The following is a 19,434-nucleotide window of genomic DNA, read 5'->3' as shown; positions in this document are numbered from 1 at the left end:
CCAATGGTCATTTAATAATGAAAAGACAACATGAACAATTTATGTGCAGAAGAAATAATCAGCAAATCAAATTTCTATACATAGGAAATGTTTTTCATAAAAGTATGGCATAAGGCTATTTGAGGCCAAAAATAATAAATGTAATGGAACTACATTTATAAAGAAAATAAATTTCTGAATGTCATGTGAGATACCAAATAATGTATTTTGTAGCAAGAAAATCCACTTAATTCTTAAAGCTAGAGTATCTGTGGGAATGAGGAGTAAAGAATAGCATCATCACTGTTGGTGGTTGGTAATCTTTAATTACTTGGTCCTACTGGAGCATTAGAATAGCACAGGGTCATCAAGACAATGGGGGGCTGTGGCTGTGGCTCAGCAGTAGAGCACTTGCCTAGCATGTGCAGGCACTGGGTTTGATCCTCAGCGACACATAAAAATAAATAAGATAAAGGTATTTTGTCCAACTACAACTAAAATATATTTTTAAAAGATTATGGGAAATACTGAATTATAGGGTTGCTTATCTGTTCTGGCTTATAGGTTGCTTGTCTGTTATAGATTCAAACTGGCCCTTTGAAATATCAGGCCCCTCCCTTCATGAGGATACAATTCTATTTTTGTATCCTGTGGTATTATCTCTCTGTTCACTTTTTCATCTAAGGATAGTTCTGATGGTCCTTGGGTCTCTAGCTGAAGAATTCTTACTTCCAGTGTCTATGGACCAGATGGTCATATCTAGTTAGAAGCCTAGAATTTCCTGAAGTACTGGGTGGTGGCTCATTCAGTTGTTCTTTAACCTTGGGAATCCCAGGCGGTATTCTAACCTGTTTGGTTGGTTGCAGTAATTACCTTTTCCTCTTTTCCTATAGAAGTCCACAAGTTGAGGGTGGTCCTATGACTGGGTCTTGAGGAGAATTTGCTTTTCATGCCCTCTTGGATGAGTTTGACTTGTCAAACACTAAGGAATGTGGTATCCAGCCCTGAAGGAGGTCTGGTTGAAGACAGGGTTTGAGAATCAAACTTTTATATTATTATTCCTGACAGACATGAAAATATTTCTAAAAGCTGAAAACAGGAGTGGATCCCAGAGATTATAGAGAAAACTTATAGACCCAGAAAAAGTTGCTGTTTTCCTTTTAAAATACCCTCATGGAATTTATTTTGTGTTTTAAATGAGATAGGTGAATTTTCTAGTAGGCAATTATTTTTCCTTAACTAAATGACCACGTAGTATATTCTTTCCTTACTGATCATGTTATTTGCAATTCCACACATATATGCATCTGTTTAAGTCTGTGAAGGAATCCATTTTTCTATTCCTGTGGCAAATGTTTTGAAACTGTTACATACTCAGTGGAATGTTCCTAAAGGTGTAGGAATTTTTTTTAATTTAAAAAACATATCTGTGCAACAACCACCCTTGATAAGTTTCTTAGGCATCCCCTCTTCTTTGCTCCCGTTACATACCCAGAAAATGCCCTAGAGCTTGTGTCACCTGACAGTTTGATAGTTATTCCGTTGATGTCTTTAAATTTTACACAGATTTCCCTAGATGATATGCTTTTTTAAAATTGCCAGATTCTGAGTTTTCTATAAGTAGTATTGTACTGTATGAATTTTGTTATGGCTAAGTTTTGTAATATGGCCATTTATCTACAAAAGTTGGCTTACCGATTTGAGTTTTGTCGCCCTGACTTAACAAGTACCTGATCGGTCCTTGATAGGAGAGAGCACACAGATCAGTGTGGAGTGCAGGAATAAAGACTTGGCATCCCCAGCCCTCTTGCCATCGGTAGCCACAGTTCAGAGCCCTTTCTCAAACACCCTGCATTGCTTCACCACCGTCGTCCTTTATATTGAGCATCTCCTTGACTTGCAAAATTTGGGAGAACAAGATTGGTGTTCTATGTTGGTCCTGAAGATCCTATTCAAGTCCTTGAGAAAGAAAGACTGAACTAGCAGCTTTTCAGGGAGACTGAAACTAGCCCGTCTGCAATACGGACAATGTCTGGACGGTCTGTTGGTTCTTGATGCTGATGTCTCCTTTTCTTCGTCAGCCACCAGGCCCGCCTCCTTCCAGTTTGACGCCGTGGAACTACGTTACCCAGAAGGCTCTGCGCCGAGCCAGGCGTTTCCGGCGCCGGGGCGGTACTTCCTGCGTCGTGTGGGGCTGCTCTTTTCGCTCCTCTGCTCGCGGGAGCGCGGGCTCTGCTGAGGTGTCGGGGGCGGGAGGACCGTGCAGGAGGAAGTCTTTGTCCCCTGTCAGAGCCCTGGGGCACGGCGACGCCGCCGTGAGCGCGCCCGCCGGGAGGGAGTCGGATGGCTGCGGCCGCGGCGCGGGTGAGCTGCGCGTGCTGGGCCCGGCCCGGGTCGGCTCCGCGCGTGGAGGGCGGGCGGCGGGCCTCTGGGAGTGCAGGCCACAGCGCGAGGGAATGAGTCCCCGCGGAGGGTTGTGAGCAGACAGGGACTCCTGGGGGAAGAGGCCGCTGCGGGCCGTAGGGTGCAGATGGCGGGTCCTGGAGGGACTTGGCCCAGGGCTGGCCGTGGGCAGGGGAGGAGTGATCAGAGTCCTCGGGGGGATTCCCTCGTGTGTCACAGGGGTCTCAAAGAAAGTAGGGGGGAGGGCCATCTCAGCTTTTTGTTTGCTTGTGTATATTTCTCATTTTTCCTGAATAACTGGCAAATGGACGTAGATGAGTTTTTGCAGGGAGCAGGTTTCAGGGAGATTAGGACTTAGGCTTTGGACACGATGGTCCCCAGATGTCCCAGAACCAGGATGGGAGCATCACTTGGGCAGCTTGCTGCTTCACATCTGGAGTTCTGGAGAGGGACTGGGCTACAGATAACTAAGAGGTGTTCAGTGGAGGCCTGAACCAGAGCCGGGCCTGGAGCTTATATTCAGGAGAGAAAATCTTACGTTTTTATTTCAGATGGTCCCTGAGATGAGGGAGGGCAGAGGTAGGCCTGGTGGGTAGGGCTGCCTTCTTAGGGGTAGAGTCCTGTGGTCTGAAGTGGTTCTGGTTGGCGTCTGTAAGAGTGGAAGTATACAGTATCAGGAGTCAGGACTGAAATGGAGAACGAAGTGTTGGACAGTATAGATTTGTCACTCCAGGCTCAGCATGCCTTAAGTGGCTACTCCCTGTGGAGAAGAGGAAAGTTTGTGAGGCTGATAGAGTATCCCTTTTGGTGCCTGAGTTCCCCTTACCTTAAGGGCAGAAGGGATGATCACCTGCCCCAATGGAAGGACCTCCCCTCCAGCAGAATTGCCTACTAGAGGGTTTATAACAGGCAGCTAGGTTGCCAACCCTACCCACTTGGTTTCCTCAGGCTCAGGTCCTATATTTATTGACTTTTTGAATTTATGAAATAGGTACTTATTTAAGCACTAATTGATCAAAATTCATACTTACACATGGGGCGGTTAAAACAGCATGGACTGTAAGCACTTAATACTTGGTTGAAAATTTAATATGGTGTTCAGCATTTAACTAAAATTAAATGTCTTGCTGGGAATGGTGGCAAACATCTGTGATCTCAGCTATTCCAGAGGCTGAGGCAGGAGGATCCCAAGTTCAAGGCTATCCTTGATCACTTAGACCCTGTCTAAAAATTAAAAAAAAAAAAAAAAGAGTGGGGATGTAGTTCAGTGGTAGAGCACCCCTGGATTCAATCTCCAATTTGAAAACAAAAATCCAAACAATAAAAATACACAATCAACTAATGTCCTAATATTTTAAATATCAAATTCTTATTTCAAAGGTGTATTTAAAAAACATCCTACGTTACCAAAACCTTCTATGTTATCAAAACCTACCAGTTTGTTTGCACTGAAACTATTGATAGTAGCATTATGTGCACAATAGAGTACTTGACACATATGAAGGAGTTTGACTAAATAATACTCCTATTGGATGGGCACCATTATTATTCCTATGTTACAGATGACAACATTGATGCTTAGGAAGGTTGGATACTTGTTCAAGGGCACATAGCCGGTAAGAAACCATAAGACTTAGGCCCCAGATGGTAGGTGGTTAGGCACACCTGACTCCAGGATACGTGAGGGAACTTGAAAGGTCCTTTGAGATGCCAGTATTATTACCTGCTTCTCACATCCTTGCTTTTCCATAGATTCCTATGGCTGTAGAATCACTTACAGATGATGAAGAGGTATGTATAGGTGCCCCAGGCCTCACCCTCTTCAGTTCCCACCTATATGGTTTCTGGGATTGTCTTGTCCTGGGACTCTTCTATTCTAACCTTCTCTTTGCATTCCCTGAAAGGTGGTCATGTGGTATCAGGGCCTGAGTCCAGATCAGGGATTATATGGAGAGGTTCCCATTCCTGGAAACCATTGGCATGAGAGTCAGAAGTTATTAAGACTATAGTGATCAATATTAGAAAATGCTTTGAGCTGAGATTTTTCCAGGAGTGCTCAGGCAAAGCTAGTTTTTCATTATGTTGGGTGGAATGTTCGGAGGCAGGAGCTGGGCATCTATTCTGAGATGTAAAGGAGGTATAGTGCAAAGAGTGATATGCATGTCTGGAGAGTGTATATGGATGGCCCTAAGGTCCTTGTACCGAGGGCATAAGGGACAAGTGACCCAAATCTGGCCATATTTGAGAAGCATAACCTGAAGGATTGCAGTAAATTGTCTGGCAGGACAAGGACAGGACTCTGCACATCTACCCCAGAGATCAGATGGACTCTATCCACATGCCTCTTATTGCCCTGTGCCAAATACTGTGGTCAGTGGAAACTTGAGAGACTGGGCATCCATGGCTCCAGAGCCTGATATCTCCCTTGAGGTAGGGGGTAAGGAAGAGAGTAAGTAGAAGTGGATTTGGTGGAGAATACTGAGAGTTCCAGGAAAGGAGGCTACATATAAACTCAATTTTCCCCATGTGACAGGGTTATGTGACCTTTGAGGATGTGGCTGTCTACTTCTCACGGGAGGAATGGAGACTGCTTGATAATGCTCAGAGACTCCTGTACCGTGAAGTGATGATGGAAAACTTTACACTTGTGACCTCTCTGGGTAAGGTCTTTCTCACCATCACAGCATCCTGCGCAGGGTTTTCCTCAAGGCAGATGTATCCTAGGTCATGGACACTGCTGCTTTCTCCAGTGATCTGGAGTAGGTATTGTAGGTAGTAGGCCTGGGCTGGTACATTACCATGTTCTCTCCACAAACTATCCCAAAGCCATGCAGGGAAGGATTTGAGGATCGGGAGTCTTGTAGTCAGCCTAATGTCTCTCACCCTGTTGGCCTCTCAATGGCCTGGTGATGCTGGGTAAATCCATGGCAGTTCTGTGTCCCAGATTCTGTCCTCTTCCTCTAGCTGACTGACCTGAGGTCTGCCTGTGCCAGGAACTGAGGCCATGATGTGGTCACAACTCTCCTGGGTTGTTGCAAGACATTCCTCCAAGATTCTTTTTGTATTAGTTTTCTTTCCTGTGGTTAGTTGTGAAATGGGTTCTCTGGTCCAGCGTTGGTCACTTACCTGTCCTGTCTTTTCCTTAGGACTTGAATTTTCTAGGACATGTGAAATCACTCAGCTGAAGTCATGGGGAGATCCCTCCATTCCTGCACAGGGAGTTATGACTCCAGCCATGCTGAGTGGTATTTGGAGGGTAGAGCTGAGGAAGATGTGAACTCAGGGATGGGGTCATATCAAGACTCTTTTAGTGCTTCTGATATTTTGGTGGCTAAGGCATGGGTAACTTCCATCTTATCTTCTACATTTTCCTGCTTAACATTTCAGTTATTTGACCCGGGGCTATCCCCCACCTCTGTCTTTCATGTTTTACCCATTCTTCTGTAGCATTTGCCAGCAAAGGCTTTTGCTGAATGTGTTGTGAGGTGAGCATTTATCTGAGTAGTCCTTGGACACAGACTCTCCAAATGCAGTCAGTCTGGGGGGATTTGGACATACCCTATGGACTGTGTTCCATGTCTACAGCAGTTGAGGCCTCACAGAAAGCTGTTTGCAGGCAAGTATGTTGAGCACCTTGCTCATCCTACCTGTGCTGTACCCCATTCTATGTCATTGATACCCATGAGGCCTCCCCAACATGGGAGTTTGCCAGGTTCAACAGTTCACAGTGAACTCCTTCCTGCCTGACCTAGCCCCCTCATTCTCCCAGAAATACCAGGGACTCTTTACTGGGATACCTGACACACATTTGTGAGTGTGCTGCTGCTCCCACTAGAGTCAGGCTCTTCATCAGCATCTTTCTGCCTTCAGGTTGTTGGCATAGAGCAGAGACTGTGGAGGCTTCTTCTGAGCAGAGAGTTTCCACAGAAGGAGTGCAAAGTGAAAACCGTCACCAACATCAGAAGCTGTGCTGTGGAGAGAAACCCTTAATAAGAGAAGAGGGCAGGGTCTCCGTTTTGAGGGGCTGCAGAATCCACCTGTCAGAGAAGCCTTTGCAAAGCAGGAAGGATGGGAAAGATTTTACACTCAGCTCAAGTCTCCAGATGACTCACCGTAAAGCGGAGCCTCCCAGGAGCACTGGGACTGCAGAGGCCGTTAATTTTGGGAAAAGGCACTACCAATGCAGTGAGTGCGGGAAAGCTTTCGGTCAGAAATATTTGCTTGTTCAGCACCAGAGACTACACACTGGAGAAAAGCCTTATGAATGTAGTGAATGTGGAAAGCTATTCAGCCATAAATCCAACCTTTTTATACACCAAATAGTTCACACCGGAGAAAGACCTTATGGGTGCAGTGAATGTGGAAAATCCTTTAGCCGAAATGCTGACCTCATTCAACACCGCAGAGTTCACACTGGTGAAAAACCTTTTACGTGTAGTGAATGTGGAAAGGCTTTCAGGCATAATTCCACACTTGTTCAGCATCACAGAATCCACACTGGAGTAAGGCCTTATGAATGTGGTGAATGTGGGAAGTTCTTTAGTTTCAACTCCAGCCTCATGAAGCATCAGAGAGTTCACACTGGAGAAAGACCTTATAAGTGCAGTGAATGTGGGAAATTCTATAGCCACAAGTCCAGTCTAATTAATCATTGGCGAGTTCATACTGGGGAAAGACCTTATGAGTGCAGTAAATGTGGGAAGTTTTTTAGCCAAAGCTCAAGTCTCATGCAACATCAAAAAGTTCATACTGGAGAAAAGCCTTTTAAGTGCAATGAATGTGGGAAATTCTTTAGTGAAAATTCCAGCCTAGTTAAACATCAGAGAGTTCACACTGGAGCAAAGCCTTATGAGTGTAGAGAATGTGGGAAATTTTTTCGCCACAGCTCCAGCCTTGTTAAACATCGGCGGATTCACACTGGAGAAATGCCGTATGAGTGCAATGATTGTGGGAAATCGTTTAGCCAGCGTTTCAACCTCATTCAGCACCAGAAAGTTCACATTAGAGAAAAGTCTTGATGCTTCAAATGTGGGTAAACCTTTATCCACACCTCCAACCTTTCCACAACCCTGGAGAGGACACAAAACTAAAAGGCATTATGAATGCAGTTAGTGTGGAAAAGAATTCAATCAAAGGTCTGTTCTGACTCAGTGGCATAAACATCACAGCCCAAATAAATCTTATCAACACCGTGAATGTGGAGGAAGTCTTAAGCCAGTGGTGTAGACTTGTTCCACACCAGGAAGTTCAAACTGGAGAAAGGCCTTAGTAGTGACTTAACAGAGAAGTACCAGGGATTGAATATCACTCATTCCAGACATGCACACTGAGAGAAGGATGAGAATTGCTGCCACCATGCTTCTCCCAAGAATATGGTCCTCTGCCTGTGGGCTCTAGGGAGAAGAGGAACTTGCACCCTTGGCTACACAAGGTGGAGTTTCCATCTAACTAAGCAAGGAGGCAGGGAGGAACAGAATGTCTTGGTTCAAGTAAGACTGACTCTTGCTCTTCATACTGAATGCTAGAGTTTCCTAAATAAATATTTCGTATACACCTTGAGGACCATTTTCAGAAGACTCTCAATTGTATTTTTTATATTTCATCAGTTTTCCTGGGAACATGTCTGTAAAACTCTTCACACTCTCATGTTAGAAGTTAGTCCAAATATTAAGTTTTTAAGAGCCTGTCAAGTGGTTATTTGTTTTCACATCTCCTCCAAGAATATATCACATTATCAGTTCTTCATATCCTTCCTGACACTTTCTAATTCATGGACTATTCATTTTAGTCATTCCAGTAGGTATGCAGTAGTATTTTGTTGTGGTTTTAATTTCTTTTCCCCTAATGGGTCATTGTTGCATTTTTTCATGTGTGTCATCTGTATACCTTGAGTGAAATGTCTGTTCATTTTTTTTGTCTGTTTAAAAAAATTACTTGTTTTTTTTATGATTGTTTTGAAATTTTATTAATATTTTTGGATGCAAGTATTGCCTATATTTTCTCACAATCTTTGGCTTTTGTGTTTACTTAACAGTATCTTTCCTAGGGCAGAATTGCTTAATTTTCATGAAGTCAAATTTATCTATTTATTCCATTATTGTGTACTGGTACTTCATTCTCTTTCTTTTACTATACTGTATCTTTGCCTTTAAATATTCATTCTTGTAAAATATTTGTACATTTAAGTCCAGATGAAGAATTTATGTAGAAATGTTTACATGTGCACATATCCTCTATTCTAAAACAACCTAGCAAGCAATTACATTCCAGTAGTTATAGGCATATTTAATATCCAGTTATTAGTTTGAAATTATATATATATACTGGGGATTGAACTCAGGGGCACTTGCCCACTGATCCACATTCCCAGCCCTATTTTGTATTCTATTTAGAGACAGGGTTTCACTGAGTTGCTTAGTGCCTCGCATTTGCAGAGGCTGGCTTTTAACTCTCATCCTCCTGTCCCAGCCATCCAAGCTGCTGGGATTACAGGAATGCACCATTTTGCCCAGCTTGAAATATAATTTTTATTTAATTATTTATTTTTGAGTATTTTTTAGTTGTAGAATGACACAATACCTTTATTTTATTTATTTATTTTTATGTGGTGCTGAGGATCGAACCCAGGGCCTCACACATGCTAGGCAAGCACTGTACCACTGAGCCACAACCCCAGCTCCAAAATATAATTTTTAAATTAAAGGAAACTGGGTCCCTTAGGGAAGAGGTTATTTTCAGGATGTGGCAGGAAATGTACAACAGGAACTTAGACATATTTTTGCATATTAGAAAGTAATGTAAACAGAATAATATTTATGTATTAATTTTCTATTGCTGTCCTTATAAAGTATGACTTAAGCAACACAAACTCATTATTTAACAGTTCTGAGGGTCATAAGTACAACACAACACAGATTTCACTGGGATAAAATCAAAGTATTAAAGAATTGTATTCCTTTCTGAAGTCTCTAAAATTTGTTTCTTGCTCATTTTAATTATTGGCATATTTCAGTTCTTCATGGTTATAAAATGAGGTCTGGACTTTCTCATGACCGATGAAGAATGGGGAGCTATAACCTAGATTAAACATAAACTTAGATGTGCCAGTGCTTCTCTGGCCTTCTTTAAGACAATAACATCTTGACTATGGAATAATGTGTCCACATTTACAACCCATGAATAGATGAGTCTCCTTAAAGCCATCAGAGGGAATTTTGTTTTGTTTTTGGTAGCATGTATTAAACCCATAGGTGCTTTACCACTGAGTTACATCCCCAGCCCTTTTTAGTTTTCATTTTGAGATAGGGTCTCACTAGTTGTTTAGGGCTTGGTTTTAAACTTGTAATCTTCCTGCTTTAGCCTCCTGAGCCACTGGGATTACAGAAGTATAACACCATCACTTTATGTGACTCCAACTTCACCATCTGTCTACTTTAATATAGTTTCACGTTTATATTCAAAATATGAGTGGAAAATAAAGACCTATAAAAATGGAGTATTACACTTTAATAATGGTAAAATGTTCATAATCTAGGGGCTGAAGGTGTGGTTCAGTGGCAGAACACTTGCCTAGCATGTGTGTGCCCCTGGGTTTAAGTCCCACACCACACCAAGAAATGTTAATGTAAAAATGAGTTTAAAAATCATGTTATACAACCAATAAATGTAATTGTAATGAGCATGAATATATGCTTTTAATATTTAATGGCATTTTCAACTGGTTATATGATTTTGGTTGATTTTAAAAACCTTTATATTAACCTGTATTTTCCACATTTACTAGAGTGAACAATGTTTATTGTACCTTGAACTTTTTTTTTTTAATTCAAACTCAGGATCTTTCTGCCGTGGCCTCCAGACTAGCTGGGAATACTAGGCATTTGTCACCTCATGAGGCTTAAAATAAAAAATGTCAAATGTGTAGTAGGTTATTAATTATAAGTGCTTAAATCAGTTTTATAAAGATTTTTAAAGTGATAACCTAGTAGGACTGACAGAGATGAATAAAACACAATGATGAAGGAAAGATTGAGACAATCGATTATTAAAAACATTAAGTAATTTTGTGTGTCAAGAGTTTTACCAAATTATGTGAAATGTACATATTTCTTCAAAAATAACTTAAGAAAACAAACAAACAAAAAACTTGAATAGCCTATATATATTTAAGAAACTAATTGAAAACATTTTTGCCCAGAAATAATCAAAGGCCTAAGTACTTTTCACTGGTGAATTCTACTAAACATTTTTTTAAAAAAATAACAGCATGGACTGGGGATGTGGCTCAAGCGGTAGCGTGCTCGCCTGGCAGGTGTGCGGCCCGGGTTCGAGCCTCAGCACCACATACAAAGATGTTGTGTCCGCCGAAAACTAGAAAAAAAAATAGATTTTAAAAATTCTCTCTCTCTCAAAAAAAAAAAATGTAAACAAAAATAACAGCATAATAATACATTATTTGAGAGAACAGAAGGAAGACTTCCCAACTCATTTTAAGAGGTCAACAAAACAGTGTCCAGACTACCACAAAGGCAGAGGAGGGCAGGTCGCAGGGTGAGCTGGGCTCATCCCCCTCCAGTGAGTACACCTGAGGAGTTATCACAGAACTATTCTGCTGATTCATAGGGTGAGAATCGAAACACCCTCAACTAAATATATTGCAAATAAAATTCAATCAAAAAATAAAACAGAAAAAATATGGACCATTAGATTTTTATCATGAAAATGTGGCTATTTGACCGCTGAAGAGTCAGTCTTCACCCCCCTTTGCTTTCCTCCTGCAGCCCCGGAGCCTGTTAGAAGAAGCCTGAGCACCTCCCTCCTCCCCTTAAACCTGTGCTTCCCACCTGCCTCAGGCTCGCCTCCTGTGTTGCTACTCGGTGGCTCCTGCCCTGCTCTCTGCTCACAGGACAACGCTGACCACCATGCCCGCCAGGAACGCTATCTTGGGCTTGGCCCTGACCTCACTCACCTGGCTCTACAGGGTCCCATCCTCCCGGCCTGGATTAAGGACCCTTGTCCAGATGGCCCCCTTCTGGGAGTCCGGATCAGGGAGGGAGGGGGCCCCTTCTGGGAGTCCGGATCAGGGAGGGAGGGGGCCCCTTCTGGGAGTCCGGATCAGGGAGGGAGGGGGCCCCTTCTGGGAGTCCGGATCAGGGAGGGAGGGGGCCCCTTCTGGGAGTCCGGATCAGGGAGGGAGGGGGCCCCTTCTGGGAGTCCGGATCAGGGAGGGAGGGGGCCCACTTCTGGGAGTCCGGATCAGGGAGGGAGGGGGCCCCCACTTCTGGGAGTCCGGATCAGGGAGGGAGGGGGCCCCCTTCTGGGAGTCCGGATCAGGGAGGGAGGGGGCCCCTTCTGGGAGTCCGGATCAGGGAGGGAGGGGGCCCCCTTCTGGGAGTCCGGATCAGGGAGGGAGGGGGCCCACTTCTGGGAGTCCGGATCAGGGAGGGAGGGGGCCCCCACTTCTGGGAGTCCGGATCAGGGAGGGAGGGGGCCCCTTCTGGGAGTCCGGATCAGGGAGGGAGGGGGCCCACTTCTGGGAGTCCGGATCAGGGAGGGAGGGGGCCCCCACTTCTGGGAGTCCGGATCAGGGAGGGAGGGGGCCCCCTTCTGGGAGTCCGGATCAGGGAGGGAGGGGGCCCCTTCTGGGAGTCCGGATCAGGGAGGGAGGGGGCCCCCTTCTGGGAGTCCGGATCAGGGAGGGAGGGGGCCCCCACTTCTGGGAGTCCGGATCAGGGAGGGAGGGGGCCCCCTTCTGGGAGTCCGGATCAGGGAGGGAGGGAGACGGAGATTCCCAGGACACGACCTCCCTCTGCAGGGGCACAAGTCCCACTGGAAAAGGCTGTCAACCCCAGTCCAAGGCAGGACAGGCGGGGCTCCTGCATACCGCCATTGGGCAGGCCCCCCCCCCCCCGCAGGGGCTGGAGAAAGGGACAGTGGCAGGTCAGGTCGGGGACAGATGCCAGCGTCATTCCTCCCCAGGAGGCTCCCTTAGCACAAGGACTTCTGTGGATGGAGCTTTGTCCAGGGAGGCCCCAGGAGTCTGTCCTGTCTTGATCCTCAGGACATCATTTCCTTAGCGCCATGCCCAGCGTGTGAGAACCTTCCGGTCAGCTCAGGCCTGTAGGACGCACAATACCTGATCCAAAGGCCTGCCTGTGCAGCGGCGGTGCTGGACCCACGCTGGCCCTGGAGGCTGGCGTCTCCGGGTTATTCGGAGTTGGGGGTGTGACTGCGGAAGGCATATGCTCTCCCAGGGGAGACCAGACCTGGGGCGGAGTCCGCTTTTGGGGCTGCTGTTAGGGATAGATGGAGGTGGGAGGATAGGATCCATCTTTGTACAAATTGTGGCCATCACCGTGCATGCTGTCTGGGGCCTCTGCACCAGCTCTATTTTCCTATAGGTCCCTGGATGGCCTCCACTTACATCAGGGACTGAGGGTCTAAGTGCAGGGCGTCGGTAGTGAAGCGCCAACCACGGCAGAGATTCAGAATCGCTCACATCACACAAGTGCCCTCTCGGATACCCTCAAGCCAGGGAGGGAAGGATTAACATTCTGGTCCTAAACCCCAAAAGATGAAGGAGCCTGTAGTGATGGACTCGCTTCAGGTCGCAGCACGGAGAGGGGCACGCCAGAAAGGACACTGAAGTCTCTGCGCAGGTGCACAACTCTTCCCAAGGATCGGCCCATTCGTACGGTGTGGATGTGAGGATTCTCAGAAGTCCCATTCCCCTTGCACTCAACCTGCTCACCAGACATGACCAGGGCAAAGTCCTTCTTGGACACTAGAAACCGAGCACTCCCTGCTGCAACGCATTCAATGTTCTCATCCAAGTCTCACCTCTCCCTTCTCTTGACAGGACCCCTAGAGAAAGCGCAGTGATCAGGCCATTTTACAGAGAAGGAAACCAAAGACCAAGAGGGCTGGATTCAGAAGACTGTCTCAGTGCCAGGCGGTGGCAAAGCCTGAAGGTGAGCCCAGGAAGCAGGCCCTGGAAATAGTAAGGCGCACCTTTGAACAGCATCGAGGGTCCCTGTGAACCAGGGGATGCCAAGTGCTGCTTAGGGCGGCTCGGAGCGCCTCACTGCCATCCCCTCCTCCCTCTGGCTGAGGAGTTTTAAGACCTCCTTCAGGACTCGGGGTGCAGCTGGTGGGAAGCCCTGGGTTCCGTCAAGCCTGCTTAGCCTGCAGGAGGCCTGAGTCGATCTCTGGGTGCCTAAACCACGTTCCTGCGCCTTCCTGCCGGGGCCGCTTCACGGGCCTTCTGACCACAGGAATCCCCACAGAAAGCCACAGCCAGGCCGGGATTCCCAGCCGAGAGGCCTAGGAGGTAGTGCCAGGGGCCGCCCACCTTGCACCTTTATTGGCCAACTGGGTGATAGGATTTCTGCTCTCCACCTGCCCCAGAAGAGGCGCCAAATTATCACTCAGATACAAAATGAGTTCGCTCAGAATCCAGATCTAATGAATATTGTCTGGCTTCTCTTCAGTTACAGGGGGACTGCAGGTGGAAAGTTGCTCCCGAGGTGGAACAAATGGAGGAGCTTAGAAGGGAACATTAGGATTTCACTTTTGAACATAGTTTTAGAATCTATTAAATATCCAACTGTGGCAGATCTTGGTATTTCAATACAGAGATACAGAAGGCTTGGACCTTGTCGCCATTGTCAATAATGAGCACAAGGTTTTGAGCAAAAGGAAAACTTTTATTGCTTTGCTAGTAAAGGTGAAACACGGTTACTTTTGTTCCCTAAGCTGTAGTGATGGACTGTTCTCTGCAGGAGGAACACAGGGTTTTTATTTATCTTTAAGTGAATCATCTTTATTAAAATGTGATTGAAAGTATTAGGGTAAAGAAATCACCATCACTGCTAAAGGGCTGCAAGTTTGATGTGTGTGACTTTGTAACTGCTGATACTTATAAAATGGTTTAGGGTTCATTTGGTGGTTAACAGAGGAATTCCTGTGTTTAACAAAACGGCAAATAACATGAACTGAATAATACTAGGATTTTTATTAGTGTAGATAATGTTATATTTGTATCATATAACTTAGGTTTGAGCTTTTTCTTCAGAGCCATCAGTATAACGGATTGAAGTGAGTTTTCAGCAACTGCCACCTCTTGTTGAGTTTCTGTCATAATTTTTCCCTGCAACTCAGCCATTGTTTTAAACTTTATTTTGTTCACTGACAACAAGACTTTCAAGATACTCCCCCAGGTCCTTGATACGCATATAAATTTTCAATTTCTTTAATTTTCTTGCACTGAACAATTCTAGCTTGGAGGGGAAAAAAGGAAAAAAAAGCTTTTTTTTTTTTTCATCTTGAAATATATTAGCTAAGTTTCTCTTCTTTTCCCTCAGTTTCCTGTACATCTATGTCCCACTGTTGAAACAAAGGCAGAAATTGCTGAGAATATTTGCAATGAAGATTGTGCCTTTTCGTTTGTATTTTTCAAATATGCTCAATTTTTCTTTAACGGCTTTGAGAGAAGCATCTGTATTTATTTCAAACAATATTCTTGCAAGAAGAGCTTGTGTGACATCAACTCCAACTGCCTGTAACACCTTCTGTACATCCTGCCCATATCTTGCTCATGTCATCCTGCAAAGGAGCTGCCCTCTCCACTGTCATCAATCCCTGAACTGCTTGCTGGGCATTCAGAGTCATAGACAGCCAGGTCCTGGGCTTCCACCGGGGCCTTGGCAGCTCTCCCATGCTCTTCCTTGCTGTGGGTGTCCTGGCCTGGCTGTTCATGCTGAACGTGACCCCTGAACCTCCTGAAGGCGCAGTCACATCAGCTGGGTGCTGTCAGGCTCCTCTGCGGGCCTGAGAAAACTCCATATGGCAGCAGCTAGCACAGGGCTTTTAAAAGAGGAATACAAGGGATGGGATCCAAATAGATGTGATTACTAAGTGCACACCAGTGTCCTTGAGAGGATCACTCTCTAGTTCCCAGATTTGGGGTTTCTTTATTCTTGTGGACAGTGACACTCTTCTGGGTAGTGAAAGACATGATAATCTACCCTGGAACAGGAAAAATGTTAGTCTGGTTTTCCCCTGTTGTGAAGGAGGGGGACAAGGAGAAGAAAGGGTGAAGGGAGAAGAAAACCATGTCAGTTTTAAAGTAAACAATTTGGGGGATCAAGCAGCAAAGTTTACACTTGAAGTATAAAGTGGACCCTATTACAATAGGATGGATTTGGGGAGGGGCAAAGTATCAGCATATATCTATCTATCTATCTATCTATCAGGGATTGAGTCAGGGTGCTAACCACTGAGCAACATTTCCAGCCAATATATATATATATATATATATATATATATATATATATTTTATTAGAGACAGGGTCTTTCTGAATTGCTTGGGGCCTCACTAAATTGCTGAGGCTGGATTTAAACTTGCCCTTCTCCTGCCTCAGCACACTGTGACAGCCTCATTTTCTGAGTGGTGGTGCACCTGGCTCTCTTACTGGTTCCTTGTCAGCATGGGAACACCATGTTCTCAAGTTTTGTGGCTATATGTCTGGGCAGGATATCAAATCCTGAGCGAAATCAAAGCTTTTGCTTTTCTGAAAAAGCTTTCCTGTTCTCTGCAGGAAAAAAAGCAGGATCAGGGAGGGAGGGGGGCCCACTTCTGGGCAGTGTCTGGTCACTGCGCTTTCTCTAGGGGTCCTGTCAAAAGAATTAGGTGAGAAAAAAATACTCCATAGTTTCTCACATCTGAATAGATAGAATACAAACTGCAAAGTTAGTACTCTTCTCAAATGATACTTCAATATAACAGACCATCTTATTATTCTAATATCCACATAATTAAAATTAAGTCATTTTTAAAAGAAAAAATTCAACTAAAATCACACCGAAGCAGCAAGGGCTCTTTTGTGCCTCGTTTCATGAAATCAGATCTTGGTTTCCTCTCACGAGTAGTAATTAACAGAGTTTAACATGACTTAAAACATATTTTGTATTTAAAGTTTTCACCTCTGGTTTTAGGACCATGATATTTGTTATTTTTTAAACCTGTAAGTATTTCCTGTCATGTAAATGAGACTACATCTCAAGTTATTTACAATATATAGGCAGTATGTAAAAAGGTGCAAATTCTTTTATGGTAATATAAACACGGAAATGTCTTTATTTCACTATTTTATTTAGATTATTTCATTATCCTACAACTGCACACAAGAAAACAATTAAGCCATATAGATTTGAAATGTGTCTGTGTTTTTTTAATTTGACAAATCATCAGGTCATTGGGTTTCAATGCTGTCCAGTAAGCTGGATGGACAGGTTGCTGCTCAGCGGCGGCTTACTCTTCTCTTGGTATAATTTTCTTCTTAGCAGAATTGCCAGATCTCAAGTTGCTGTGCCTGACACAGGGTACTCCCTTAATCTTGGCACTTCTTTCTATTGCATCAGGATGTTCTCAGACTTTGGAGGTGCATCAGAATCACTGGAGAAATAAGGACACTGGGGACTTACCTTGCTTCAGGGGGACAAGACCCAAGCATTTGTATTGATACTGATTTCCCTGGAAAGTTTCATGTGTGTGGCACTGGGAATCGAACCCAGGGGCTCTCCCCCACTGGGCTACTTCCATAGATCTTTTTGTTTTGAGATAAGTTCTCACTAAGTTGCCCACACTGGCCTTGAACTTCCAATCCTTTTGCCTCAGCCTCCGGAGTTGTGGGATTTCAGGTGTGCACCACTGTGCCTATATTCTTGGGTGATTCTGAGTTCATTGGTGTCAGAGATCACAAAGAAAGAGTGAGAAATGAGTGAAAATAAGAATTGGTATTTCTTAAGTAGAACCTGGATCATAGGGAAGGCTTTAGCCTTGTCAGCTGTTGTTAGTGAAATAGCGTGAGGCCATGCTTCTGGTTAGAAGTAGAAGAACATTCTGCAGATTAGTAATATGCTGCCCGCTTCCTGGAAGGATCCTTGAAATCCCAAGGGAAAGCACGATAGGGAGAACAAAACCTCCAACTCAGGTTTACAGAGGGGGAAAAAATCTCATTTTCAAGCAGCAGGACTTGAATGTAGACAGATGCTTCATGTAAATGAGGAAATTCTCGTCTATGGCAAAGTTCCAGACAAGCAGGATGAACCTACATCTGTCAATCAACTCTTTAGATTAACTTCATTTAATATTTGAGTTCTTATGATTAAGGAAAGTGCCAAATGGGAAAGAATTAGATTTCCCAGAGTTGACAAGGACCTCTAGGACCAGAATAAAGTGGTTTCAATCAGCTGAACCAGGTATTCATTGCCAATATCTCTTTTCTGAATGAATACCCAATTACAGCCATCAGCTGTGAATAAATAGAAATGAATTTCAGTTCTGTCTGATATCCTTCTTCCTTCTTCCCTCATAGTTCTCCATCTGCTGCTTCCGCTTCTGGATGGCATAGCACTGTGTTCAAGAAGCACAATAATTCCCAAACTCATGATCCCATAGAGGCTGCAACACCAGAATGTGCAGATATCTGAAGGGAACTAATTTCACAATTTGAAGGGAGTTAGTTATGGATTGGAAGCTTTGTATAAATTGTGGGTTTGTTTGAGCCATTATAAAGCAGAGAGGCTATTTTTCTGGGAACTCCTGGTTGAAATTCCCCAGTTTAAGAAAGCCCAGATCATGCTGGTGCTCTGCCTTAGCTCACAGTCCTAGGTTCAACGCAGCCTCCCAGAGATGGGTGTAACATTTAAAGCCCCAAACAACTTGTTTTCTCATCCATATCCTGTTTTCTTCAAGAAGCCTGCCACACTGAAACCTTTTGATGTATTTCCCTTTAAATAAAGGATTGGGACCTTTTTTGCTGTTCAGTTACAGTTCCTGTCAGGGTTGGAAAACCCACCAGGCACCCTGCTTTTAAAACTATACTCTGCCTATTGTCTTTGATTTCTTATTATTTTCTGACTTTTTATTTTCCCCGTCAGTTTCACACCTCCAAGCAGGAATATGCTCTACCTGGGTGCTGGTCATCCGGCAGTTATGGTCAGGCTAGAATGTTCCAATCAAATGTTACAAGAACAAAAAAAAATAATGATTGATACTATTACATCATTTCAGGTGCTAATAGGTGCAATTACATGTGTCAAAGCTAACATGATTTTTTTCTTGTTAATGAAGATTAAACCCAGGCATGCTCTACCACTGAGCCACATCACCAGCCCTTTTTAAAATATTTTATTTAGAAACAGTGTCTTGCTGAGTTGCTAAGTGCCTCATTAAGTTGCAGAGGCTGGCTTTGAATTCACAATCCTCCTGCCTCAGGCTCCCAAGTCACTGGGATTACAGGCATGTGCTACCATGCCAGGCAGCTAACATGGATTCTAACTCTTTGATGACCACATAAACACAGGAGAAGGTCGCAGTAATGTGAGTGCTATGGGATTATGGGGTGCCATTTACTATTCAAAAGAAAACAGGGCAAACTAAGTGACAAAAAGAGATGTAATCCCTTCTGGAATATCAACTAAGACTCCAAGAAAGTCTTTTAAAAATAAGAGAAAGGTTAATTTGAAAAAATAAGTCAGTGGGCTGGGGACGTGGCTCAAGCAGTAACGGCTCGCCTGGCATCCGCAGGGCACTGGGTTCCATCCTCAGCCCACACACAAATAAAATAAAGATGTTGTGTCCACCGAAAACTAAAAAATAAATATTAAAAAATTCTCTCTCTCTCTCTTAAAAAAAAAAGAAAAGTCAATATCAATAGCTCACGAGACTAATATTTACTATTTAATGTGGATATTTGTTTATATTTTTAGGTGGAATATGCAAAGAAACCATTGCTGGAAATTAATAGAACTAGAGACCATCATGTTAAGCAAATTAAGTCAAACTCAGAAGATCAAGGGTCGTATATTTTCTGTCATATGTGGAAGCTGAAGAGGAAAAAGTGAAAGAAAGGTGGGTGCTGTCCTAAGGGTCACCCAGAACTTCTATCAGCTTCCTTGTTCCATTCTTAAATCTGATTCTCACCCTATTTCTATAAACTCTGAGCATAAAGGATTTCACCCAACCATTTGAGCCAACTTCAAATGATT

General features: G+C 44.1%; 1 protein-coding gene across 2 annotated transcripts; it reads left to right on the top strand.

Annotated features, from left to right (window-relative positions):
- The first annotated feature begins 2,169 nt into the window (after window positions 1-2,169).
- LOC124084068 (zinc finger protein 773) lies at window positions 2,170-9,356 on the top strand. 2 transcript variants are annotated; one of them, XM_046430998.2, is made up of 4 exons: window positions 2,170-2,343; window positions 4,135-4,173; window positions 4,916-5,042; window positions 6,253-9,356. In XM_046430998.2, the coding sequence occupies exons 1-4, from the start codon at window positions 2,323-2,325 to the stop codon at window positions 7,398-7,400; spliced, it is 1,335 nt and encodes a 444-aa protein (XP_046286954.1). In that variant the 5' UTR covers window positions 2,170-2,322; the 3' UTR covers window positions 7,401-9,356. The 2 variants fall into 2 exon arrangements, with proteins under 2 accessions (XP_046286954.1, XP_046286955.1); XM_046430999.2 differs by lacking the exon at window positions 4,135-4,173 and having other exon boundaries at window positions 2,171-2,343.
- The last annotated feature ends 10,078 nt before the right edge of the window (window positions 9,357-19,434 follow it).

The sequence above is a fragment of the Marmota monax genome, unplaced genomic scaffold (assembly GCF_021218885.2).
Source record: "Marmota monax isolate L192 unplaced genomic scaffold, Marmota_monax_Labrador192_F-V1.1 WCK01_AAM20220418_F8-fsc00215, whole genome shotgun sequence".
Lineage (NCBI taxonomy): Eukaryota > Metazoa > Chordata > Mammalia > Rodentia > Sciuridae > Marmota > Marmota monax.
The sequence above is the reverse complement of the archived record's forward strand: the minus strand, read 5'-3'. Positions and strand labels throughout refer to the sequence as shown.

What these genes read in the sequence shown, in the direction of transcription:
- LOC124084068 (XM_046430998.2), top strand. Translation starts at nt 2,323, where the DNA reads ATGGCTGCGGCCGCGGCGCGG. An exon ending in TGGCTGCGGCCGCGGCGCGG is followed by an intron (nt 2,344 to 4,134) that starts GTGAGCTGCGCG and finishes GCTTTTCCATAG; the next exon opens with ATTCCTATGGCTGTAGAATC. An exon ending in CACTTACAGATGATGAAGAG is followed by an intron (nt 4,174 to 4,915) that starts GTATGTATAGGT and finishes CCCATGTGACAG; the next exon opens with GGTTATGTGACCTTTGAGGA.